We start from the raw sequence: 27704 nt of genomic DNA, 5'->3' as shown, positions 1-27704 counted from the left end.
TTATGGTAAGAAAATGCTTGTGTTTGACTGTCTAGATTTGGACATGTTTCTAATAAAGTCTTTAGACTTTTTTGTAATGACATTCCTTTAAAATTTGGTATAATTTTTCTATTTCCAATTATTATTGTCCTTTGAGTAAGTTTAGAAATTTATCCTTCAAGGTGTCTTAATCATTATTTGATATATTGCACTATGAAACTTATGAGTTTTTTTCGTAAGCCTATGACTGTAAACTTTTCTTCGTAACCTTAAAAGATTTGTAGCTATTTTACTTGAATATTTTTCCTCACACAGAAATATTGTACACAATTCTATGAAAGAAAAAAATAACCTTTATTCGTTGGATGCATGGTGAGTTTTAGAGGAGTTTCATCTGTGGTAAGAGATATAATTAATATATTTTGGAGGAAAGTGAAATTGATTATTCCTTATGTTATAAGAAGAAGAACCCATTTTAGTGTATTTGAAATGTTGATGGAATCGATTTTCAAGTACTTGAGATTGGGATGAAATCAATTTCACACGTCTTAAAAAAGTTTGAAATCGATTCTAAGTTTTTTTGTGATTTTAACCATAATCAAATTTTGTTTCATTAGACAATACTGACTGAAATCTATTCTGTTTATGATTAGAATCGATGTTCAATGTTAGTGTTGGAGCTATAATACTTCTTCTTTATTAATTATATATACTTTAATCATAAGAAGTGAGTCTTGTATAATATTTTATATTTTATGATAATTGAATTTATGCATTTTAGTATATTTAATTGTAATTCCTTTATTTAGTAATTTAATTGCATTGAACGTATAAAGCATATGGTAATTATAATGTAGTTAAATTAAATTTAATAAAAAAAATCGCAACTTCATATTAATTTTAACTCATATATTATATTTCGTTAGGATTATATTTAATTATTTAATTACCTGATTTTAGAATTTAACTTAATTTAATTTATGTATAAAAAGATATAATAATCATAATTAAGTTTAAATAAAGCATAAACCATGATGCAAATTAAATAATAATATAAAAGTTATTATTTAAGAAATTTTATTTAAAACTATTCCTACAAATTTCTTTTAAAAAATTTAATATTCTTTTATAATAAATAAAAAAATCAATTTCATTTTAATATAATTTCCACTATTTATATTTAAATTTATATCACATCTCTACACAAGAGTAAATTAGTACTTAATCATATATTTATATCAATTAGAACATTTTTTTAATCTATCACATCCATTACATTATTCATAAATTATAAAAAACTTTTGGTTTCATAGTCAATTTAGTCTCAGTTTCGTTGACAAATCTCAATTTAGTCCCTGTTATAAAAGTGTTTGAAATGGACCCTCACTTTGAGTCAAATTAGTCCCTTCCGTTATTTAACCAAACGGAATTAATGGGGTGATGATGTGGCAGCAGTTAGTAACATCTCATTATTTAATTTTGTGCATGCTAACATGTAGAGGTGTCAAATGAGCCCCTTTAATAAGATTTGGCCCTAGCCCATGTGGGTTGGGGCCAAAAAAGTCCATAGGGTCAAAATAACTTTTTATTAAAAAAGCCCATAGGGCTAAAAACCCCTAAAACCCTATAGGCCAGGGCCAGCCCATGGGCTTTCCTTTTTACAAAATTTAACGTCCAGAAACATAATATCATCATACAAGTAATCACAAATCATGTGTATTTTTTATCCAGCTTTCATTTTGTCTTTGTTAGTAATAACTTATAACCATAATTGATTCATGCATAATTATATTTTTTTGCCAATAAAATTAATTTTCTACTTCATAACTGTTTCTATATTAATTAGTTTAATAATAATGTTTTTATACAATTATTCCTTAATTTCCAAATTTTGTTTTGATAATTTTTTCATCTTAATTTTGGTTTCTTAATTTTGGTTTGTAAATTTGACGGTTTAGAGATATCCACATAAAATAGGTTTAAAAGTTAAAAAATTTAATTTAATTTGTAAAATTTTGATGGACTAACGAATTTATTTGTAGATGGTAATCTATTTTGTCACTAGTTTAAATCAATATCATTCGATTAAGATTTGTGATCAAAATTACATTATTTTTAATTGGTGTGAACATGTTAAAATTTTGACTTAATAACTTTTTTAATTTTCCAAATTTAATAAAATTAATATTTATTATTTACAAAGTTATATAATTCTTTTAAAAAAAAATTTATGAAACGTATAATTTAGTCATTTACATCAATTTATATATTTTTATGTCTTTTTCATATATTTTATATTATATTCATTTGTCTTTTTTATTAGTTTCTTATTAAGAGACATTGATGTAATTTATTTATTATTATAATTATTATTTATTTTATATGTTAATAATTAAATACAATAATAATTTTAATTTTAGTATTATAAATTATAATATTATATTTATGTTAAAATATTGTATCTATTATTTAATTATTTTTTATTACAATCGGCTCAATTATGATAAATAATTCAATAAAAACGATCTTTGTTGGATAAAGATAAGTATGATTTTAAAATATTAATATAATCTAAAAGATTAGAAAAAAAATATGATTTTATAACCACTAGGATTACATCTAGATCTTGTATACTAACATATATGATATTTATAAGAATTTTGCCTAACAAGGATTTTCACTAAAAAGTTAGTTATTTTATTACGTGAAATTAATTTTAAACTTTACAAAGTTTGTGGTTTAATTTTTTAATGTATATATATCTATACAAAACATTCAACAAAAGAATTTTATATGACAAACTATAAAAAATAAAAATTTTACACCGATATTAAAAATTCATCCAATCAGTAGATTTGAATTTAAAATCTATCCATAATTAATATTTCAAATATTTATATAGATATCAGAATTCGATTATTGAAAAATCAAATTTTCAACTGTGTTACTTTTATAATTTCTTTTTTGAAATTTTTTTCATTTTCTTTTAAATAAAAATAATAATAATAATTTTCTTTTTTAACTTTCCAAAATAATAAAATTATATGTTTAAAATATACTTATAATTAAAAAATTATTTTAAATAAGTTTTTATAAAATCAATATTTATACATTTATATTTAATTAAAAAAGATATTAAATATCATGTAAATTTTGAAAATTATTGAACTTGTAAAGTAAATAAAAGAAATAACTAAAAAAACATTAAAAGTGAATTAATTTAGTTTGGGGGCTAGCCCCATCCTAACCCTACCCCAACCCACTTTGTGTGGGGCTTTAGGGGTTGGGGCTTCTAAAAAGCCCCCTTGGGGCTTGATTTTAGAAGGGGTTAGGGTCAATCCATGGGCCAGGGGCTCAAATGACACCTCTACTAACATGTTATTTAATTACAGGTTGAGTTGGATATTAACAAATTTGGTGGTTGAAATTAAGGAAAAATTGAGTTAGAAAACCACCACCCTCAAACCCAAACGCTGACCCAAACAAATATGCGAGCTCATGAAACCCAAACTCAGATCAACACGAAGAGCCAAAACAAAAACCAAAGACCTCACCTTCTCAAATTGCAAAACAGAAAAGAGAATCAGAAGCTCCAATTCAAGCCTTGAATCAATGTAGAAGAAATAGAATCTCAACCCAAGAGAGAAATCAGGAAAGAAACCCAAAATTTGAAAGCCTAAACAGTGTTTCCCCTGCCGCAACCCAGACAACCACCGTTGAGCCGATTTCTTTGGCAGAAACCCCATGGCCACTCCATCTTCAACCCCAACAAGAACAAGAATTGCAAGATCAAGATTACAAGACCAAAAACCACATAAATCAATTTAGAACGAACCCCTACCTCCCAAATGACAAAACTCAGATATCATAACAAAACCTCCGAAATCGAAAAGGAAAATAAAACCCCAATTTCAAAACCCAAATTGCAAGAACGATTTGCAATCATAGAAACCCTAAATTGCATAATCTAGAACGAAAACCCCCAAAATCCGAGAACAAATCAAAATCCTAATTGCAATTTCAGAGGAGGAGGAGGAGGAAGATTGTGCCACGAATCAGAACCTGTAGATTAGAGAACCAAAATCATTCATCCCAAAACGCTAGCCTCAAACGATAACAGAGAACCCAAAAATCCTCAAACGAAACCCTCGTCGCAACACGCAGATGCCCTCTTCGCGAAATGCAGAAGCTTTCGACGTGCTCTCGCTACACCTTCGTCGTGCCTCTGCCTCGCAATAGTCGCGCCTTTGCTTTGTCATCGTCGCCGTGAGGTCTTTGCCTCTGCTCAAGACGTAGATCATCCTCGCTCCAACATTGGATCGTCCGCGATTGAGAGAAAAACAGAAGTTTCAAGCTCTTGGCTTGAATGTGATGAGGGAGAAACAGAAAGGACAGAATGAGTGATTGAGTCAAAGGATTAATGACCCGTAAGCACTATCTACTGTCAGGTCATCAATCTATTAGCGTCGTTTGTTTCTGTTTAACGGAAGGAAGGAACGACGCTGACGCAAAATTTAATAAGTAAGGACCAATTTCAAACACTTTTAAAATGAGGGACGAAATTAACATTATTCAGCAAAACTGGGAAAAATGTGAAACAATACATTCCTCCACATCTCATCTCCATGCACAAATGTGAAACTCCTTCCCTCTCACGTATCCTTGCATTCACATCGTTTCAAATTCCTCGAAAGAAACATATGACACTCACAAATACATCCTTACACGTCCACTTTAATAATATTAACTCCGAAACAAACACAACCTTAATTAAAATCTAGCTTGTACTAGATTCAACATTATTTAATAAATTTTTTTAAATAAAAAGATATAAGGTGACGAATAATCTCAATAATTTAAGTAGATAATAGACACATGATCTCTAAATTATATACAATAAAAAAACTATGTTCACATACTGCATGATCAAAATAATTATAATAAATAAAATGTCAAGAAAATTACCTAAAAACTGAAAGACCTTGGAGCTTTATACAATTTCATGCACTTAACAACTTTTTCCATCTCATCCTTACTCATAAAAGTTGTATGTTGTTATATACTAGAGTCATCCTGAGAAAAAGTATTAGGTTCATACAAATGAGATGAATTCCTTAGATAAAACTTGAAGAAAAAATGTTACCCAAGTTAAAATACATTTTTATTCTTATCTTAATTTTTAGTTTGAATTTAATCTCCTCAATTTAAGATTTTCCATTCCCGTTTTTACTAGATCAAATTTATAATTACATTGTCAAGTTAAATTACAAGTAACAAACTACATAAAATGTCCATCATACAAACATTTATCACAGTCTAAAAATTACCATTATAAATTAACACAAATCTTTCTTGTTAGGATGTTGTTTTAGCATCCAAATATTATTATTATTATTTATTATTATTATTACTTTTATTCCTAAGCAGAGTGAGGTAAAGGATAAAAGGAGAAAACACCAAGAAGAAAAAAACAAAAAACGAGCCTTCATCAAACCCAAATCCAAACCCAAACCCAAACCAAACAGACACACATGTCAGACACATCAAACACAACTCAACACAACACAACACAAAACCTCAGCAACAGAAGCACAGAGAGAGAGAGAGAGAGATAAAGTCACTGTTCACTTTCCCCATTTTCTTCTTCTTGGTTATTTGGATTCAGAGTTTTGTTCCATGAATTCCAACAAGCGAGAGGAAGAAGACGACCTATTCCTCCCACACCCTTCGGATCTGTCTCCTCCGCCGCCGCCTCTGACGGACCCTTCCTCCTCGTCCTTCTCCCTCCTCTTCCCCTCCTCGCCCTCATCCTCCCACTCCTCCCCCTCTCCTCCCTCCAAACCCCTCTTCATCTCCCCCGACCCTCACATCTCCTCTCAGTTCTACACCTTCACCCCATCCTCCCACGCCCTCATGCTCCGCTCTCTCCTCCTCCGTCGCCTTCCCTCCCCCTCCGACATCCGCGGCGCCACCCCGCGCAACGTCCTGGCCTCCTGGCGCACCGTCTGGAAGGACCGGAACGAGGACACTGCCTACCTCACTGCCTGGAAACGCATCCAAGACAAACTCACCACCCACCACGACCCCTCCACCAACTCCCACTTCCTCTGCTTCAAAACCAACCCTCACCAGTTCGTCCCCCACGTGGAGCAATGGCAGCAAATCGTCATGTCCCACCACGCCGACACCGACCTCAACCACCTCAACCTCAAGGACACCCTCGAACGCATCAAGCAGCACTGGACCGTCGGGGCCAAGTTCTACGGCATCCCGGAGAGCTTCATCCGCGTCTGTGTCGCCGCCTGCCCCGCCTGCTGTGCGGCGGAGGGCTCTGCTGAACCCTCAGCCTCTCGCGGTAAGCGCCGCCGCTTTGAGTATACTGAGAGCTTCGATGTTCCGGCTAGGGAAGTGCCCTCAAGGCTCCAGCAGCTTGCGGCTAAGCATAAGGTCGTTCTTTGCATCAGACAGAAGTATATTAGGTATAAGCCTTTCATGGCTGAGGTAAAGGACTATGCTTGCCATCGGGCTGGTGAACCTGCTGCTAAGAAATCTAAGGTTTTGAAGAGGGAGCCTTACGCTTCCAAGAGGTGTGGATGTGGGTTTAGGATTAGGGCTATTGTGCCTATTGCGAATTACAATGAGAAGGATAAGAGTTTTGTGTATCAGGAAGAAGGGGTGGCGGTTTTTAAGCTTTATGCTGTGCATTCTGGGCATGAGCCTGGGCCTTTGGATGGGAATGCCAGGATTATGCATAGGGTTGTTGGGCATAAGGGTGGTGGGTATTTGATGGATCAGGAGAATGTGTATGGGGTGAGTGAGGAGATGGATGGGGAGGGGGGGTTTGGGTTGTTGGGGAAGGAGGATGGTGGGGATTTGCAGTTTTCAGTGCTGCAACAGGTTCAGGAGTTGAGGAATGAGGTGGGGATGTTGGAGGGAAAGGTTGCAAAGATGCCGAGGGATTTGTTGGGGTCGATTTCCAGGGAATTATACGAGGTTTTGAATAAGGTTAGGAGCATAGGGGAGGTGGGGTTGAAGCCAGCCGAGTTGATCACAGATAAGGTGGATGATGTGTTGGTTGGGGATAATGATCTTGCTAACTGGAGTAACCATCATGAGAGGATTTATGGTGATGGCAAGGACACAGAGCTGATTGAGGATGATGAGGACAGTTTTGGCCGGACACTGGGGGAGGTTGTTTCATGGGGGGATCAGATGAGGACCGAGTGCAGGAGTGAGAAGGATCTCATGAGTGACAGTTGTAAGCCTGAAAAGTGGTTGAAGTGCAGTGACTTTGATGAGAAGAGCATTCTTGATTGTGAGGAGGATAGTAAACTATCCAAGCCCATCAGAATGATCAGACATGATGAGGGGATAGTTTCGGATGTAGTAGGTCTTGGCTGTATTCAGGTTGATAGTTTCTACCAGGACAATTCTAAATGGTATGATTCTCCTTGTGCTTTGGATACTGGTGCTGATTGTGGAGATAGTGGATTCCGTCATGGAGAGATTTTATAGTGTCATGAACATTCAAGTTAATCTACTCTAACTTAGAGATCAAATTCTGTTGTCCTGGCTAATGGCTATTTACCCCTTCCAACAAATAGAAGAAGAGGGATTGTACATTTATGTATACAGAAGATTGGAGCCGCTCACTTCATGCCTTTTAGGTGTATTTATTATTTATTATTATTGCTTGTGGATCTGTAAAGTGTAACCAGTATGCTTCTTGCACATAACTTCGTTATGAGTATGACTATATCAGTTAACCTTGTTCATGGCCTTCGGCTTTTCCCTGTTTAATCTTGGTCCTTATAATGCACATCAGTGTTTTAAGTGATCTGCTTTAGAACTTAGAAAGATATTTGTATGTACTTGAGGAACTACTGGTTATTTATTTTCATATTTAACTATTGTGTGTGCGTCAAATTTTCTCTGACTTGTATGCTTTGTACTCTCTGGCCATTTGCTTTATATATTTTCTCATTTCTTGTATGCAAGAGATCATTTAGCTTCTGGTTCAATTTGAAGATCATTGACTTTATGCCATAGGGGTGAGACAACCCAATACAGCATCTGTAGCTCAGCCTCGTTGTTTATTTCTTCTTGGCACATGCCGTGAATATCTCCTTAGTATTGAATTGAAGAATGAAGGTTTTTGGTGCCATAACAAATGCTTTCAGGTACACCCAGTTTCCCCCCTCTCTAGAACTTCAAAATTATGATGTTTATGGATTCTTATACCAGGGTTGTTTTTGTGACAAATGCCATGATATATGAAGCTTGAATACATGATTGGCTAATAAATTAAACAATATAAGAGGCAGGTATCATTGATCACCAGAATAAAATCGAAAGTACACAACCTCCTTGGGTGGGTGCAGATATCATCTCTAGTTGGGTGAAAGGGATACCATTCTACACTTTAGATGGAACTTTGGCACAAATATGAATCCGTCCCTTGTAATTTTTATTCAACTGATATTTTTCAGACAGATCTTTGCCTTCTCTTTGTCAAGAGGCATTCAAGACATTAACCATAATTTATGCTTAATGGCGCGTGACACAATTTTCAACTGTTAATGTGTAGGAGTTGGTCTACTTGTTGAATAAATGTTTCAGAGGTTTTTTTGGTTTTGTTATATGTTGCACCATCCTGCCTGAAGATCTATTTTTAAATGTAACAACATTGTTAGATATGTTCAGTGAAGAATCTCAAAGATGTGTACCAAAATTTGATTGCAGTATTGAACCTATTCTGCATTTAAATGTTACCATTGTGTTGCGTATCTTGTTGGAAGTCCAATGCAATTGAATTTTTATGAAGATGTGGATGAACATGTTTTATATCAACTAATGAGTTCTTGGGCTGCCACTAATATAATTTTTTAAGTAGTTCTTGTTCTGGTCAAAGTCTGAATGCTCCAGTTAGGGTCCTAGAGAATTTGACCAGAACTGTTCTCTTTATATATACTCTTAAAATAGGATCTTTCCTTGTCAAATTAAATTTTCAGTTCTGGCTATATATTGTAAGTCTGGGGGAAACAGGCTATCAGGGTTCTTTGTACTGTGGTTACAATTCCTATGATCAAAATCTTAGATTATTGTTCTGGATTAATTGGTATTTGTGCATATTAAATTTCCTGTGAGTTGTAACTGTATGCTGCTTATGGATGTTTTGTAACATACATATAGGTTAGATGAATATGTCCTTTATTTTTTGTTCCAGTTTAGTAACCTTTTTAAATGCATAAATATAATATTACATCTGTCTCTCATAAGTTCCCATTGGCTCTCTGAAGGCTACTGATCTGGAGAAATATACCAGACATGAACCAGACACTGCAAGGAGTAAGGGCCAAGAAGATCATGGTATACCCCGAAATTAGGTATGCTTCCATATATTGTTAGCAGGCTTGCCGTTTTCAGCTGAAAGTGCACCATAGAATCCATTTCTTGTTTCTCATTGTGTTTCATTCATTACTGTGCTCGATTTGGTCCATTGTGAAGTCTTGAATCTCTATGATGGTACACTCTCTTGCATACTTGTAATTTGTGTGAAATTTGATCATGTTCTTCGTTTGTGTCATAGTCATTCGTTGTTTATTTTTCTCAACCTTTATAATAGTAATTATGTTCTAATATTTCATAAGGTTTAGACAAGAATCAAAGAATTTTACTCTAATCTGATCTGGCGAGTGTATGCCTAGTTGGACTTGGGAATATTCTTTAACTTTCAACTGCAGAACATAACACCATATGCTGTTTATAGTCAAGCAACACTAGACTTTTCATAGCTTCAAGGTATTAATACAATTTTTACATAGACAGAGAACAGGATTTGGAATCTCAGATAAATATGGAAGTATGTATTGCTTTTATACATGGTTTTTAACATTTATGAAATTCAATCATAATCTTCATTATTTGTAATATAATTATGCTCAAAGGTTTCATCACATTGAGTCAATAATCAAAGAATTTTGATGTGATATCAGTTTTTACACTATTTTGTTGTGCTCTGGAATATTCTACAACTAACAACTGCTGGACCATAATGGCTGCGTTTCTGATGTCTAGCAACAATAGACTTCATAGTTTTGAAGTCTTATCATAAGTTAGTTATTTTACGATGACAAAAAAAAAAGATTTGGAATTTTAGATTAGTATATAGAAGAATATATACCCAATGGGATAATGCTTTGTTGTTTTGTGGAAGAATATATTGTTTTCATTTATTTTATTGAGAATTATACAAGAGAATGTGTATGAGTTGATACATGTGTTATAAGCCATCTAATATTTTTGAACATCTCAAAAGATGTAAAAAGCTTCAGTTCCACCACTCTTTGAAAGCTGGGAAACATGCAGATGCTGACATGCTTTGATTTGGCAAATGCTTATTAGAAAAGAAAGGAGAAGTAAAACAGTCACAGTCATTCATCCATCCTTCTTTGTCATGAAGGTCCGTGACTTTGACATGAATGTAGGAACAACATCAGACCTGGGACCAAAACTCTTTGCTTTGTTTTATTGGGATTGTGAAATCGTTCATCTCTGACCCTTGGCTATTCTGTTGTTTTGCTCTGTCACCGTTCAGTGTTTTCTTGTCTTTTGTTTTTATATGTATGCTTATTACTGAAAATTGTGAAGCTGTGAAGATGTGGATCCTAGTGTTATGAGCCTTCTTGTGACTGGTAAAGTGAGAAGCAGCCTCATCTTTGACAGAGACCCTTTTAAGAAGTTTTTCTAAAAGTAATTTCTCATTAATAATATTTCCCTCAGATCTGCCTTTACAAAGGCTTACTTACAAAGATATTCATAATTAATAGGATCATTCGTAACAACTATCCCAATTGATAAAATAAAGAAATGAAGAAATCCTTGATTAGTGGGATGATGTGTAGTAATTATCCTAATTAATATAATCATAGGTCACAATTGTCCTAATAAAAAAAAGTAATAGATCTGAAATTAGGGATTCAGATGTGCATGTCTTATGCAGATAGGAAAATATAAAGAAACAAAGTAACTAAACTTAAAGATAATGAGAATGATAATCCTAATAAGTGATCCACATCACTTAGTTATTATTTCCATCAGTGTCTTTCGCTTATTAGTCGTGTGCAGATTATCAAATGTGACATTGGTTATTCTTATGTTGTTAACATGTGTTATAATGGTTCGAATAATGGTCGTAATGCAAATAATATCATTGATACACTATTTTAGATGATACACTTCTGTTGAAAAATAATACACATGGTACATAGAAAGGATTCTCCTAGTCATTTTGACATAGGTTATCTCTTTCATAGTGATTGACGTATTCTGAAAAAACTTAATTTCAACTGTTAAATCATGGTGATGTTTTGTCGTTGTTGTTTGGAGATTGCATCAACCTGAATTTCTTTTTCTCTTCACTTTTACTTGTTGTGTACTAATTCTTTCCAAGTTTGTGATGCATTGAGTTTAATAAACAGCGGACATGATCAGAAAGTTGCATGAAACTTTTAAGTACTGTTGCTTCAGTATCATTCATGGAACAGTTCAGCAGAATGGGTGGAGTGGAGTATTGAAGGTTCACTTGTCACATGGGTTGTTCTTTGAATATACTATTCATTCTTGTTTTGTTTATTGTTATTTGTTTGGTCTGTGGTTGATGTGTCTGCTTATCAGTACAGACTCTGGGTAAATTTCCAATAGGGTGGCTACTTATCAGTGAAAGTTTTAATTTTTACTATTTGTAATCATGTCGTTGATGGAAAGGTAGTAGAACTTGGTGTCCATACTTTCTTCGTAAGGTAATGATTATCATCCTAGGATGATAACTGCATTTCTTTACGAATGTTAACGAGTGTTTTTGAAGCCCTTCATCAGTATATATTACTTACATGGTGCTTTTTGACGCAATCTTATCACAATTTTCTATTAAAAAACATAATTTATTCAGTGTTACACTTGATTTCAAAATTCTCAAATTTATACCAATCAAACGACGAGACTATTTATCTATAACAGAACGTTCTCATGTTCAAGAACGTTCTCATGTTCAAGACATGGATGTTTCTAAGGATGTCTCTATTTTTGGAATTCTAAACGAAAAATACTGCCACGAAAACACTGCTCGACATTGTTGATAGCTTAACTTTGAACTTTTTAACATTTAGATGTATCAGAATCTATGATTAACCAGTTAAAAGTATTATGAACTTGTACACAGTGCATAGTACTGTCTAATTTCCAACAGAAGAACTGGGAAAACTTTCTTAGCCAAAGAAAGAGATAGCCATTGGTTGTTACATGATTCTTCAAGTACAGTTATCAACAAACTGAGAAAGTAGATATGACTTCATTAGACATGATTAGCTAAAGCAAAAGACAAGAAAATGGTAAGCAAAGTTATGCTTAGGGAGAGTTAGATTGCTGGAATCTTACTCCGGGCAAGTATTTGGTGACAAATTCTCGAGCCAAAGTTTGGAGTTCCCTATCCTCCAGCTGTTGATCTGATTGGTTGAAAAGGATGCTGCTTAACTCTAATGATGCTGAATGTGGTTGAAGAGGATCATACTGCATCATAGGGACACTCTGCATTTCAGCATTTGATGCCAAATGATCTGAGGAAGGAAGAGTTTGTGGTGATGAACTTTGAGGGTGTGGAAGAGGAGCTACTGCCATTGGCATGCGCTGCATTGTGGCCAAACGGGCTTGAACATAGGTCAACTCAGCCTGCAAGTTCATAACCTGCACAATTTAAATCAACATCTAGTTAATCATTGTTGTTAAACAACTACAGTACACATCAGTTGCATTTCAATTGCAACTATTCATATATCATGTAAGGAGGTTTTGATTAAATATGATAACTTAATAATTCTGTAGCCATAGTAATAGCACAATTTGTCTGATTAAGATATCATCAACTGATCAAAAAGTACTTTAACCATATCATAGAACAGACAATAGTAGAATGTCAGAGAGAAAGAGATAAAGATTATGACCACTTACCTCAATCATGTGTCGGCAATTTAATACAATTTATCATACTCCAAATTATGCATGCATGTGAAGAATATTCTCATTCAGTGTTAAAAGATAAACTTAAGCTTCAGTATTTTATTTTGAATGCCTGTTTAATTGCAGCAAAAGACAAGATCAATCTTATCCAGAACTGCTTTTCCTTTCTCTCTGCAGAATCTAGAAGGGGGATTACTTAATTGTTATTTGGTAACTAATCACAGAGAAAATGGAATTCTACCTAATTAAAGTTGAGGAAGCAATTGGTGTATTTCTGCCCAATAATGACCACAAAATTGGAACAGAAACATATATATATATATATATATATATATATATATATATATATATATATATATATATATATATATATATATATATATATATATATATATATATATATAGTGTACTACGTGCAGATGTTATCTTTCTATTTTTTTGCTGTTGTTAATCACAGGTATCATGGATGAACATGTAGAGAGATTCTACAAGTCAATTATTGCATCATAGAATTTAGATAATACTTGATGCATTCTCCAATATAAGGAAAATGGTTGTTGCTATTATATCACGCATAAGACTATGCAACTTTATCTACTAAGATCATCAATAATAAACAATAACCTTAGTATAACATAAGACTTTTCAAATCTGGTAGAGTCTTTCTGCGCTACATCTTATGGTAAGTATTTTAATAAATAAATCTACCACTTTACATCTTAGTTTCAATTGCAAAGTTTCATACAAATCAAAACACAATTTCTCAAATTGGAGATTAAAAATATACTGTAGAAAACTGTAGATAAAACAACTCATTGTTTGGACTATAATAGTTCAGTTTATGGTATAACTGAGTTGATTAGCGTGCTGAATATAATATACAATGAATACAAGCGTGTGAATTTTTAAGACTTTTATACACTAGACAATGTCCTGCAATTCAGTGATCATTACATTATAAAATTTATTAACACCACCAAATTTCAAGTACAAAATCAGACACTATTCATAGTTAAACAATACTGCATTAAACTGAAATTTCCTCACAAAATAATAATATTAAGGAACTTCTGCAATATATTCACGTGAAGAAACATTTTCATTATTTTTAATCACATAACTTTAATGCATTGTGAACATTAATCACCATTTGCTAATATACAAATGTGTGTATATGTAGCAAAGTTTGAAAGTCAAGACAGAAAATATTAGAATATTTCTCGAGCTGCTAATTTTGTTGCTTGGTGGCTCCGGCAAGCAACAAAAACAAGCCTCCATAGTCAGCTACACCCAGTTGACGGCTACCACCACCACCCCTCTCTCTTTGTAAAAAAAAAAAAAACACTATACTAATATTAATAATTACCATGAATTTCACAAAGTTTTGTTCATTGAGAACCTAATTTTCAACAGCACATGGATTTCAGGTGCCCAAGTTTTTATGCTAAATGTTGACCTTTTGGGTAGGTTTTGTTCATTATTTCTACCATAGTAATAAAATGGTATTTAAGTATTGATTAGTAGTAGCTAGTGATAATGGTATAGTATACCTGATTATGGATATATCTATGGCTACCTTGAAATCACAAAACCTACCTACACTCATAGGGGGCGTCCTAATTAAGTAGTGTATGGCTTCCATGGAAAAATAGTCCAAAAGCTAACAAACGTGTCAAAGCAAACAGTACAATGTACAAACTATAATAATATCCTAAATGGTAAGATCTTGACCTACGAGGAATACAGAACAGTGATGCTTGTCAAGAGACTACACTGCAAAGTACAAGCATGGGACCAGTTCACACCCAGGCGCATGTTAGCATGATCACTGCCAGTTTATCTGTTAAAATATTAATATTAATCCCTGTTAAAAACTACAATAATCAAGCCGATTGTAGTGGTGAATGATTGATCTAAAACAAAGTGTGCAATGAATAAGGATTCAAGAACAAGCATAAGTACTTATTCCAACACATTCGGTTGCATCACTGATTCATGGTTCACAAACAAAAGGAAAAGTAAGAAGATCAAGTGAGTGATGAGATATAGTATTAGTTTGCAGTCATTCATTTTATACAACCATTTTCTGAGCTTTCCATCTTCTGGTGTTTTTAAGTTCTTCACATGTGTAATGTTGTGTAATCTTGTTTGAGACACCGTTATCTGAATTTTACCATTTCCTTTTACTATTTCTTAAAAAGAAGAGATTATTTTTTAAGGTTAAGTAGCTGACAAAAATGCATTATCTGGTTTTACTCAGAAATGCAGAAAACCAAACCAGAAAGAAAGACACATAAAAGTTTAAACCCTTGCTGGACTTGACTCTTACTTTTGTTACATTTAAAAAGTATTGTGATGAGCAAGAAGAAGGAAAGGAAGGAATAAAGAGATGAGTATACTGAAAGAGAGAAATGAAAGGGAGAAATGAAGTGAGTGAGATGATATGAACCTGTTGTTGAAGAGCAAAGAGGTGACCAACACAACCATAAACAGGATCTCTAGCCCTAGCCAAAGCCTCATAGCAAAGAGTAACAACAGCATCAAGACGCTTGTGTGCAGGGATTCTCATGAGTAACTTAGAGGCATTGCTTGCACCAAACACCTTGTGAACTGCAGCAAAATGTGCAGTTCCTTGGTCTGAGTCAAAGTATGGTGCAAAAATGCAACTCTTCACACACTTTCTCCTCAGAAACTTGCAGGCACCACAAGGCCCACCTCTTTCACTTCCACCAATCTTTCCTCCATAATCCATTCCTTCTCTCTCTCTCTCTAAAGGGTAATAAGAAGCAAGAAATTGGCCTAATCTTTTCCTTGCAAAGGGTTGAACCAAAAATTTTTGTGGGGCACAAGAAAGAGATATATATATATATATATATATATGATGATGATGAGGTGATGAGGGGTTTGTATGTTACTTGCTAAGTTGATTTTGATTTGATGTCGAGAGAATAATGAGTGAATGCTTTTGGTGGTGGGTCACTCACTTGAAATGGACTAGCTTTGTGCTTCAGTTTCAATTTGGCTTCTAGCAAAGACTTTGATTTCAGTAATCCTATCAAATTTCTGTGAGAACTATCACACATTACTTTTTAATTAATGAAATGGGAGAAAGGTGTATATCAATGGAAGACGCAATTTCTTAAGTATTTTATAATATTACTCTTCCCTGAAGAGTCTTGAAGAAAACATTCCGATAATACTATTTTATTTTTAAAAATTTTCAAATATGTTTATTTGTTAAAAATTGAAATTAGTGTATGAAGTAGTTTAATTTTTAAAAAGTAATAAATACAATCCTTCTAACTGTTATATTTTTTTAATATACCAAACAATATTTTAGTTGTATTTAAATTATTTATATTGCTTTGGTAGGTTTCTTCTTAAATATTAACTAAAAATATCGTTTCACTTTTAATAGATCAAAATGTATTAAAATTAGTGAACAGAAATAAATTCTAATTTTGCATAAAATCTATGAAGTGCAAACATAATTAACCTATATTTTTTATTTGTTAAAATTTAACAAAATTACGAAATTTTGAAGCCATTAGCCAAATTTATTTAATTATAAAGAAGTGCTAGAACACTTGAATATATATGTGTAAATGAACTAGAAGCGTGGTTGTTTCCTATGATACACTAAACATTCAGAAAAAGAATTTCATGGCACTACTTTAGCTCGAACATAATTAACTTTCTAATAAAGAATGCTTGTAATCTTTAAATAAAAGAAAAGTGTTTGAAAATATATGTTACTAATATCTCTTTTAATTTAAATTTAAAGTTTAAGTTCCACTCATAATAGAAAGTTACATTATAAAATACATAATAAAACTCCAATTTCATTAAAGGATAATATAAAAGAAACGGAAGCTTTGTGAAAAAAGAATTAATTCAAAAAAGATAATCTTTTACTTTTGTAGATTTTTATGAAATACACACAAACATTTAATAGGTAATTTCTTTTACACTTTTTCTCTTCTTCCCTGACATGATAAAAGTCTTAGTTTTTGAAATATTATATGAATGTGGGTAGCAGGAATGGTCTGTAAGGTTGATGAGAAGCATTTTGTTAAGGTTATTACGAGAATGATGTGTGTTGTGGGGGTCTGAATTTGGTTGAAAGATCGAAACTTTAAAGCCACGCAAGCAAGGAAAGCAAGGAAAGGTAAGAAGGGAGGGAACATAGTAGTATGGTAGTAGAGAAAGAAAGGGAAGAAGAGGTCTTGCGTGAAGCAAACACAGTGCAAAACACAACACAAAAATGGTGAGAAGAGTGAAGAAGAAGAGAGTTGAATTCAGTAGGTGACAGACAGCATCAGTATCAGGTTCCAACCGCCACTAAAAGAAGCCACGTGCCATACCAGCTTCCTACGGCAGCACGTGGGACAAACATCCTATCTTATCTGTCTCATCTCATTCAATTGAATCTCTTTTTCTATGTATCTGTATTTAATGCTACATTTGTAGACCCTCTTATTCTCTCTCAGTTGTCACCTCTTGTTCCATTTCACTTAATTTGCTGTTTCTCTTGTGAAAGTGACACCATGAAAATGTGTGAGTTACTATTGGTGCCCTGTGCTTCTTCTAAAAAAGTTACACTTTCTTTCACCTCGTACAGGGCTCCTCTTGCTCCTCCTTCCTGCCCTCGTTTTTCTGTCTAGTACGAGATTGTTTTCCCTCTACACATCGCCAGTGTGCTGTCTTTCACCCTTTTCCAATACTTACTCATGTGTGACGCTTTTAATATAATACATGTTTCAGTTTAGTCTTTGATTAGGTTGTTATTGTTTTCTCACACAACACTGTTTTTTTTTTTAAATGTAATGGATAGATATTATTATGTTTATTATTTTAAAAATATTATGCAGTGTTAATTGTTTAAAGATTAATTAAAATCATATTTTATTAATTAATGATAAATTAAATTGTTTCTTGTATTTTGTATATATTTTTTGTTAATAGACAGAAAACTTATTAGATAATTTTTTAAATAGTATTCGATTAGGTTTTTCTTTTTTCTAAAAATCTTAGTCGTCATTTTCATTTTTTTTATTTTTTTAATTATTTTCTTTTTTTTTCTTAGCTTGTCACAATTTATTTCATTTAATATTAATTTTTCAACAAATAATAAGATTAATCCATTTAATCTTTGTTGAGTCATTATTGAACTTAAATAAATTTTCATTATCCTTAGTTTTCAAAAACACCTTTAGACTAAAGCAAATGATTCTTTACTTTTAGCCTTCTACCTTATGGCACTTAAGGAATATTGTCATCTAGCTCCTTCTACCACTTGAAATAAAGAAAATAGACACATGCAAAACATATAAGAGTGAGAATAAAATAATGGGTAATTAACTAATATGTCAAATTGAACTAAAGCAATGTTCAAGATGAAAACAATAGTCAATGAGTAGAATTGATAGATGATTGGAAGTTAGGATTAACTGATTAATAACAGAATAAAGATAACTACCAACTCCTTTTTCCTAAAGAAAATTATGATTTATTGTTGTTAGCTCATTAAATATCATTTTTAGTATCAATAAAAATTAACTATCACTTATAATATTTTAATTTTATTCTCAAACATAATTTTACAATTAATTTGATAGAGATATATTAGCACTAATGATAACTTTTTGGCAGTATACCAAATCGTTCCAAGTAATATAGAGTAAGTTCAAAGTGTATCGTTCTCCCAAGGGACTTGTGCAACACATGACAATTCTTCCTTTTATAATTCAATTAGACATCAAAGTGTACAAAAAACACAAGAAACTCTTTTTTGGTATTTTTATCAAACAGTTGGTGTGCAAGGAATTATATTTAAAAGAAACTTCGTTGGAATTGAGTGTCATGAATCATATGAATATAAAACTTTGTTCAATATTTCATTACTTCACTCAAACATTCACATCAAGGCATACTAGTCCTAATCCCTTAGCAACTAGTTCTAAATTAATATATTAAAATGATAATCCCTTAGTCACTTTAATATATAATTTGCATTAAGTCCGATGTTAAGAATGATCAAGTTATTGAGTCTATCCCTAGATCCCAAATCACTTAAGTGCCCTATGTACGTTCATGTTCAAAGTTACTTTCCAGTAATCAAAGACATTCAAATAACATCATATTTTCATACAATGATAATAAATTCAAGATAGAGCATATGAACGAACAACGATATATTGAACAGGAAAATTGCATCATAGTGAATTCATTACATCCAATCCCAACGAAAGAGAAATTTAACTACTCCTAGTCATCTAAAACGTACACATTTGAAGCAATCCCTTGCAACAGTGGTGTCTTGATGCCTTGAAGTAGTCTCTGGAAGTTCCTGAGATGTTTTCGTTTCTTTCTTTTGTCCGGAGCTTCTGTTCGAAGAGGAGAGAGTCTTTCTGTCGCTCTGTCACGTCTTTTAAGAGACAGTTGAATTCTCATAACTGCTCCATTCGCTCCGCGCACAGAAGCAGATTCGCTGTGCGAATTAAAATTAATTCAGCACTCAACTGCACAAATTCACTAAGCGCACAGCCTCTGGTGCGCTGTGCGAATTTTGCAATTTTCATTCTTCTCTGATGTCATTCGCTCAGCGAACCAATGGTGGTGCGCTGTGCGAATTTATTCTCCTAGCTCTGCGAATTTTGCTTCTGCTATGCGAGAATTGGCTGACAGATTCCCTTTTGTACAACTTTTCCTGAACAATAATTTACAACACAATCTACTTCCTATTACGACTTTTCACTGAGTAATAACATGAATAATTACAAAATTGAGATCCTTTATAAGTGTTAAAACATCTGTTTTTCACACTTATCAACTAACAAAAATTTGGAGGCCTTTTTATTTAAGAGACCTCAAGAAATAGTTTTACCTATTTAGGTGTTAAGTTGACACTAAACCTAACGGGATCAAAGTTTGAGATAAAAAGAAAAATTAAAATCACATTATAGTTTAACAACAAAAACATAATTAATTCTATTAATTTTTATGATGAATACACTCATTTCTATTGATATAATAGAGTAGAATTTATCTCAAAATTTTCCCATAAGCATATATAATATTTTTACTTCTATATTATAAAATACATAATTTATTATCTCCACTTTATCAATTGAATATTTTGAAATTTTCTTAAGAACATTCCACATACAAGTAACTACTAAGAAAAATTATTTCAATCACAATAAAATATGAAGTTTTGTAAATTAAACTTTTTTATGAATATAAAATAGAAATTTTATAAATAGGTTATAAATATTATGTTTTATTTTTTATCATAATTTTATCATTTTAAATTTTAGCTTTGTAATTAATAACAAAAAAAAAATATGAATATCATTGTATTGTCAGATTATATCTATAAGAAAAATAGTAAGGTGAAAATCAAATTTAGTTAATCACATTCTTAATTCATTAAGTATTTCATTATTTATAAATGTTAATGTTCTTTCTTCTTCGATATTTTGTAAAGAGAATATATTACCAATGTAAATGTTTGGTGATTAGAATTTATTCAAAGTTTAATTGGGTTTCTAGAAATATATAAATAAAAAATTCACATACACACACGCACGCACATACGCTTATGCCACCGACACATACCCACACTCGTACCCACTCACACACCCACACTTACAAGTTATTAGATTTAAAATACATTGTTTAAAGTAAAATTATATAGTTAAAAGTGTTGAAACTATGTTTTAGAAAGATTTTATTCTCTAAATTGATATCGCTCAAACAATGACTTACAAGTGATGCCTAAGGTTTGAATAATGATTATATATACCATCTATTATGGATTACACGCCAACATAAATGCTCAAAAACATAGTGTGTATAATTTCAGCAATGCTTAACAATAACATGGTTGGTCAAATGCTTAAGATTGACAATAGTGCATAGGATTTTGAAATATGTTAAATCATACAACTACATGTCAACACTCAACAAATGTTGGTGAAGTTGTGTATTTAATGTTTCTAAAACTAGTGTGATATAACAAATGCATCGCTAAAGCATTATAAGAGCTCTTAAGTGTTACAATAACTCTCAATCATTAAAAGAGCAAGAACACTCAAATGATAGGTGTTTAAGTGTAAAATTTCTAAATAACGGAAGATATAACCATAATTTGTGTGTGTGAGAAAGAGAATGCCTTAAAAGTTATTCTAGTTCTAATGGTCGAAACTCACTAAAGAAAAGAGATATTATATTCTTCAACAATGATCAAATCACACCATTGAAGGAGCTTTTGTATCATTTGCTATAAAAAAACCACTTTAATATAATGAGGTTGATTTTTGGAATGGTTTTTAGTCATGTATTATGCTTGAAATAAATCTTTTTGCAAGGCATTAAGTGTAAAAAGTTACTTTGTTTTATTAAAATCTGATTTAAAAGTTCTCTTTTTGTTTAAAGTAATTCAATTATTATTTGTTTCGTGTTTTATGTTAATAGTGTGATGAGATTTATATATAATTATATGTATATGTATATCTTATTTATAATAATTCTTTTTAAATTAGTTCATTTTTTCCTAGTTTTCAATATACTATATTTTATAAAATTTAATTGAACTTCAATACTTTTTATATAAAACATTAATAGTTAATATAAATTTAAAATTGTTTATGGAATCTTTTACATATAATTTACATATTTGAAGATGGTTGTGTTTCGCGTATCTATGTAATTAAAAATGTTAATTTATTATAACTTTTAATTATATGAAAGTAAATTATTATCTTGTGAGATGTATACACTAGTGTAGTCAAGGGAAACAATAACGGTTATTTTCTCCTATAAGCAGCAGTTCCTCAACCGATGCAAAAAGTCTACTCCTTTTTGCCTTAGTTTTGAACCGATGCAAAAAGGGGTAGGATTTCGCCTTGATTCCTGCTAAACCGAGTTAATATGTCAGACTCTACTATTTTGGTTGGGACCTGAACTAAGGTAGTAGAGTGATTTTTACTTTTTTTTTTTCTGGCCACACTTTGTTCAGCTTATTGTAATAAGAAACTAGTTAAAGGAAAATTCTTCCAAAATTCAAAACTTTTTCATCCCGGTGACCTTGGGCACAAACACGTGCAACATAGCTTGCTCTTTGGTCCTCTCCAAGAACTCACTTGGCAATAACTCTAATGGGTCTGCATCTTTTTCTCCACCGAGATAACCTGTGTTGGCCTCATCGCTTGGTGCTCTCATAACCCACAAGAGCTTGTGCTTGCTCAATTCCAAACCATGTGCCAGCTCGTTCATTCCAAAACAAACATACAAAATCGAACCATCTTGTTGCTTCTCCAACCATGTCAAACACTCCAATCCTGTTGTACAACCAGTTGTAGTTGTCCTAGTTTGAACAATTGGTCTAACAAGATACAAAGGAGGGTAACTCCTTTCCTCATCTTTGAATGCTCTGCTCAGACTTGTTTCTAGTAAAAAAAATATCAGAAATAGTTTGCAATTGACCATATTGTGTTTTGATCTTGTGCTTGACCAAAGTGTTTCGATCCTGTGTTTCGATCCCTGCCATGAAAGGGCACACACCCTGGTACTGTGATGGGCTGGGGCAGATCCTTGTGGAGCGTGGGCAAGTAGAAGTGCGTGTAGAGAATGGTTACAGAGAACCCAAATCACCAAAAATCACTCGTCGTGAAACCCTCACCGCCAAACGTAGAAGCCCTCGTCACGCCATCATCGCGCCCTTGTCTCTCCATTGTTGTGCCTTTGCTGCGCTAAGGACGATCCCTTACAAAGGCGAGATCTGTCGCCAACCGCCGCCAACGAAGGCGAGATCGTGCCTGAGTCGCGCCTCCCACAGTGTCGCCAAGCCCCAAATCAAAACCCTAAATCGCGAGATGTCGCTACTAACACCCCCACGAACAGGGACCGTCATGCCGCGGAGACGAAGTCGCGCCGGCCGCCCCTCCTTACGCGAAACCGCGTCTAAACCCGAAAAGAAAGAAGGGAAGAAGAGAACCCAAAGTCGAAATCGCGTCTCACGGCCCATGCGCCACCGCGAACCACCATGAACGTCGTCTGGTCGCGCCACTTCACACCGTTGTCTCCTTCTCCCCGAGTCTACTTCCCTTGCACGAGCCAGAAATAATGAAGAAGAAGAACCAATAATGGTGGGGTTATCCGCAAGAAGAAGAAGAAGAACCAATTATGAAGGCCAAGGGTTTTAAAATGAAATCTGATTACCCCTTTCGGACATAGACTAACATATTGGAAAATTACATAACTTTTCTGCCTCAGTTGGTCAGAGAACCGAGGCAGTACAGCAATTTCTAAAAGTTGTCAATTGAATAGCCAATTTTAGGTGGGAAGTGGCAAAACATTATGCCTCGATTTCGTTTTTAACCAAGGTAATTTTTCTTTTATGTTTCGGTTCCCTTATAATTGAGATGTATAAGTTCGTTAAAATTGCAAAAATGTCACCATCTTTATATATGATTCGGTTTTCTAAAAATCGAGAGTATGACCCGCTTTCTTAATCTCATTTTGCACGATAAACTAAAATACTATAGTTACTTATTAATAGCTTATTATGATATTAAAATATGTATCCTTTGTTTAACTTCTATTTTTAATCGAAGGCATAATTTGAAATTATTAAAAGATGGCCAATCATATATCATGCATTCAATTAATGTAATATAACGTTTCTTATTTACTAAGATTTTGTCATATAGTATATTCAAACAAAGTATAAAACTTCAAGTTTATCAATACAACTTGTCAAATACAACTTGTCACATTCAACTTTGTGGAAAAACTTACATATATCTCCTATTCCCAAAACTTTAATTGTATCCAAAATCCCAAAAGATGAAAAAGGCATAAACTCATTAAACCCTAAATAATGACTAAAAAGATTTTCACTTCCGATAACTTTGACTAAATCGGTTGCAGAAATAAAGCTCAAACTGGACCAATTATTGCACATGTAGGTACATGTTTTCATTGATCATGTGTTTCTCTTTTATTTTGAACATTTATTTATTAAATAACTCTTGGAAGTAAAATATAAGAGTATAAAAGTATTTAAATAATGTAGGAAAAAGTAATTAGAGAATATTAAGGAAATATAAGGAATGGAAGAAAGGTGATTGAAGAAGTGAAGTGAAGTGCGTGAGTGAGTTGAGAACTAAATAAATGTGTGAAAGTGAAGTGACTAGGAAGCACAAAAAAACATGGTTGATGTGATTACAAGACATCAAGTTACAACAACACAAGACAAAGGACCCACCAAGGAAACGAGAAGAAGAACATGGTAATGTGCACGAGTCTCTCTAAGTTATTTGAGTTTTCACTATTTTTTTATCCAATACATACACAAATATGCTTTCATTATTGAAATATAGTCATGTTTTTCTTTCTATATATATACTTTCAAATATTTTGGATTTTTCTTTATGAATTACATAACATTTATCACTTTTTTTTAACAATTTTTAAAGTAACTAATTTAAAATGAAAAGAATATTATGGAAGTATAAGAAAATAACAAAAAAATAAAAAATAAAAATTATATGAACCAAAATTAAGTGGAGTTCTTCCAAGGCTTCAAATTAAAAAGTAAAATGAATATATTTTGTTACTAAAATAAGATAATATAAAACATCAATCCATAAATTTAGTTGCATGTAAATTGAATATTATCATATAAATATAAGATAAAATTAATCAATTCAATCAAGTAATTTAATTGAATACCTAATTGAGATAGATTAATATTTTTACGAACTATATGAAAATTTCATTAAATTTCAACTTATTATTAAACTAACATCTCGATCAAAACGTATTCTGAAATTTTGGGGAAAATGTATTCTCAATAGAAAATTATAATCTCAACATGAAATTATGATATTAGAGAATAAAATAAATTTGAAACACAGAACAATCTATACACAACTCAATTTTTTATTTTACATTATCTTGAATTTGTAGATTGATTAAGAGAATTAGCACTAAATAAATCATCCATAGTTATAATTTGTCAAAAAATAATAAAATTTCATCAATAAATATAAGTAATAATACGATGGATAATATTTACTGATAGAATTTTAAATTTCTTGGTAATTACCAACAACCCCATTTCTATTACTAAATATACGGATGTGTTTTCCTCGATAATTAGCGAATGATTTTTCATCAATAATAAAGGCTTTAATGAGCATTCTGTACGGAACATTACCGATGTATTTTTTCGTTGATAATTTATAAAACATTACGAATGAATATTTCTGTCGATACATGTATGTATGTTTTCATATAAGTGAGCTATCTTTTTCTACACTCAAACACATATACTAAAATTTATCACAAACAAACATGCAATAAAAGTGTTATTAGCTATATTCTTTACATCCACACAGACTTGTTAATATTTCTACCTAAACAAAGACATACAATACCTACCCATCCAAACATCAATTGTTTATAATACTATATCACAGCCAAATATAGTAGAAAATAAGTGGTTGAAGTAATATCTTAGTAAATAATGTATCCACACATAATAGAGAACACCTAATAAGTATGTAAAAAAGAATCCTAATAATCTACATAATCAATAGAATTATTATCCTCTTACTAAGGGTCTTGTTCTTATTGTTGGAATTGTGGCTCTTGGACCAGAGGTGGGTTGCTGTTATAGAATTATTATCCTCTTACTAAGGGTCTTGTTCTTATTGTTGGAATTATGGCTCTTGGATCGGAGGTGGGTTGCTGTTGGAACATTGATGAATTGGATTGATGTTGTTGAAGACATCTTTAGGATCAGGAGCCAAGTATTGAAATTGACGACTCAAATTTTCATAAGCCTGATCATGTGCTTCTAGTTGTTGCTTGAGTACGTTCTCAACACTATAAGTGGAAGAAGATGGTTGGTGCTTGAGGCTACCTCTTCAACCAATGCAAATTGTAGCAAGTTATGTTACCCAATATAATCTTCCATCATTTTTTTTCACCAATAACTACACCCCAACATTGAGTCCTAATGATCTCATCTTGTGCATCATCATCATTATGATGCTCTTTTGATGCATTAGGACATGATCATTACTCAGATTTGGCATGTGAAATTTTAGTTTCAAATTCTTCTTGTTAATAAAAGAATGAGAAATTAGTTAAATATGGTACAATTTTAAGTTTGAAGGTAAATAATAGTAAGGCTTAATTGCTTACTTGGTTCCTGTTTAGTACCCGCTTTTAAAAATGCATGTATTGCGTCCCCATCTGGTGTAATTTTCACCAATCAAGTTCCTTCCCTTAAATTGTCAGAAATGGAATTAACTCTTGCTGACATGACTTTATTTTCTCTTTCCACTACATCATTCGATTGGGACTATATGAAAATGTTACTTGATAAATAATACTGAGTTTTTTTTTAAAAACTCATTTCTAAATACATATTAGGCTTAAATGCTTACTTCGTCCTCATGTTAAGAGGTGAATTTCTATTTAGTACCTGATTTTAAAAATGAAGACATTGGGTCCCTATGTTATGAAAAGTGTATGAATAAGGTCCTGTCCATTAAGTTGACAGCAACGACGTTAAGTCCATGCTGATGTGGCCGTACTTTTTCTCTTCTCTTATGCTGTCCAGCTTTTTCTCTTCTCTCTTCTACGATCCAGTTTTTTCTCTCTCTTGTTCAGCTTTTTCTTTGATGATTTGTTGAACTTGTTCTTTCTTTGTGCACCTTATTCATATACTTTTCATAACATAGGGACCCAATGTCTTCATTTTTAAAATGGATACTAAACAAAAATTCACCTCTTAACATGGGGACAAAGTAAGCATTTAAGCCTATAATTTAAGCAATGATTTTACGTTTGATAATAAGTTTCAATTAAAAAATCTGATTTGATCGAGTAATCAAATTTTTTATGTTTCAATTGTGTTTTTGCTGTATGATTTTATTGTTAATTCAGATTATGATTACTTTATAATATAATGATTGTTTTGTATTGTGAACATTTATATACTTTCATAAAAAATATAAAAAAATTTAATCAAGTAAGTTTTTACTAAAATTTGTTGTTTAATTGGACTTTTAAAATTTTTATATTTTTAATTGAACTTTTATCATTAATTAAAATTACATGATCTTTGATTTAATAATTTTAAATAAAATATAATAAAAGTTATAAAATACTAATTACTTTTACAAATAGTCATTGTTTTATGTATTTATAAAATTCTAAAATATTATTTTTTAATTTTCTAAGTTCAAAGTATTATATTTAAGAATGTAAAATTAATTAGTTACTCCATCTTAATAAATGATAACGACTAAGTTAAACAAAATATAGACATTTTAAATATTTAATAGAAATTTTTTAATAAAAATTTAATAAAAAGTATTTAAATTCATGAAAGAATTAAAATTTAACTAAGTTTTGTAATTTTTTATTTAAAATTAAATAAGTAATTATAACATATGAAAATTTATGACAAATATTTAATTATAAGTATAAAAAAATGATGACTTAATATAACGATTTTTTTAATAGAGTTTCAATTAAAATTTATATTTTTTCTATAAAATTATAATTTGAGTAAGCGTCTTGAAAGAAAGAAATAGGATTGTTTAGAAATGCAAGTATGAAAAGACACTAAATAAGAGTTATCTCAAGATTTTGTAATTAAAAAATAATTTTGGAGAATAAGATCATGT

General features: G+C 32.0%; 3 protein-coding genes across 3 annotated transcripts; 1 reads left to right on the top strand and 2 right to left on the bottom strand.

Annotated features, from left to right (window-relative positions):
• The first annotated feature begins 5510 nt into the window (after positions 1-5510).
• On the top strand, positions 5511-12863 carry LOC108338201 (uncharacterized). The gene is made up of 3 exons (XM_052868259.1): positions 5511-7418; positions 8029-8159; positions 9279-12863. Exons 1-2 carry the CDS (start codon positions 5656-5658, stop codon positions 8096-8098), a joined length of 1833 nt encoding a protein of 610 aa, XP_052724219.1. The 5' UTR covers positions 5511-5655; the 3' UTR covers positions 8099-8159; positions 9279-12863.
• LOC108338202 (LOB domain-containing protein 19) lies at positions 12385-15860 on the bottom strand. The gene is made up of 2 exons (XM_017574951.2): positions 15443-15860; positions 12385-12720 (listed from the first exon to the last, which is right to left on the bottom strand). Exons 1-2 carry the CDS (start codon positions 15743-15745, stop codon positions 12385-12387), a joined length of 639 nt encoding a protein of 212 aa, XP_017430440.1. The 5' UTR covers positions 15746-15860.
• A 6199-nt stretch (positions 15861-22059) lies between these two features.
• On the bottom strand, positions 22060-22485 carry LOC108336802 (UDP-glycosyltransferase 72B1-like). Its single transcript, XM_017573252.1, has one exon. It carries the CDS (start codon positions 22483-22485, stop codon positions 22060-22062), a length of 426 nt encoding a protein of 141 aa, XP_017428741.1.
• Between the last annotated feature and the right edge of the window lie 5219 nt (positions 22486-27704).

This window comes from Vigna angularis, chromosome 9, assembly GCF_016808095.1.
Source record: "Vigna angularis cultivar LongXiaoDou No.4 chromosome 9, ASM1680809v1, whole genome shotgun sequence".
Lineage (NCBI taxonomy): Eukaryota > Viridiplantae > Streptophyta > Magnoliopsida > Fabales > Fabaceae > Vigna > Vigna angularis.
Note: the sequence above shows the minus strand (reverse complement) of the source record. Positions and strands in the feature narration are given on the sequence as shown.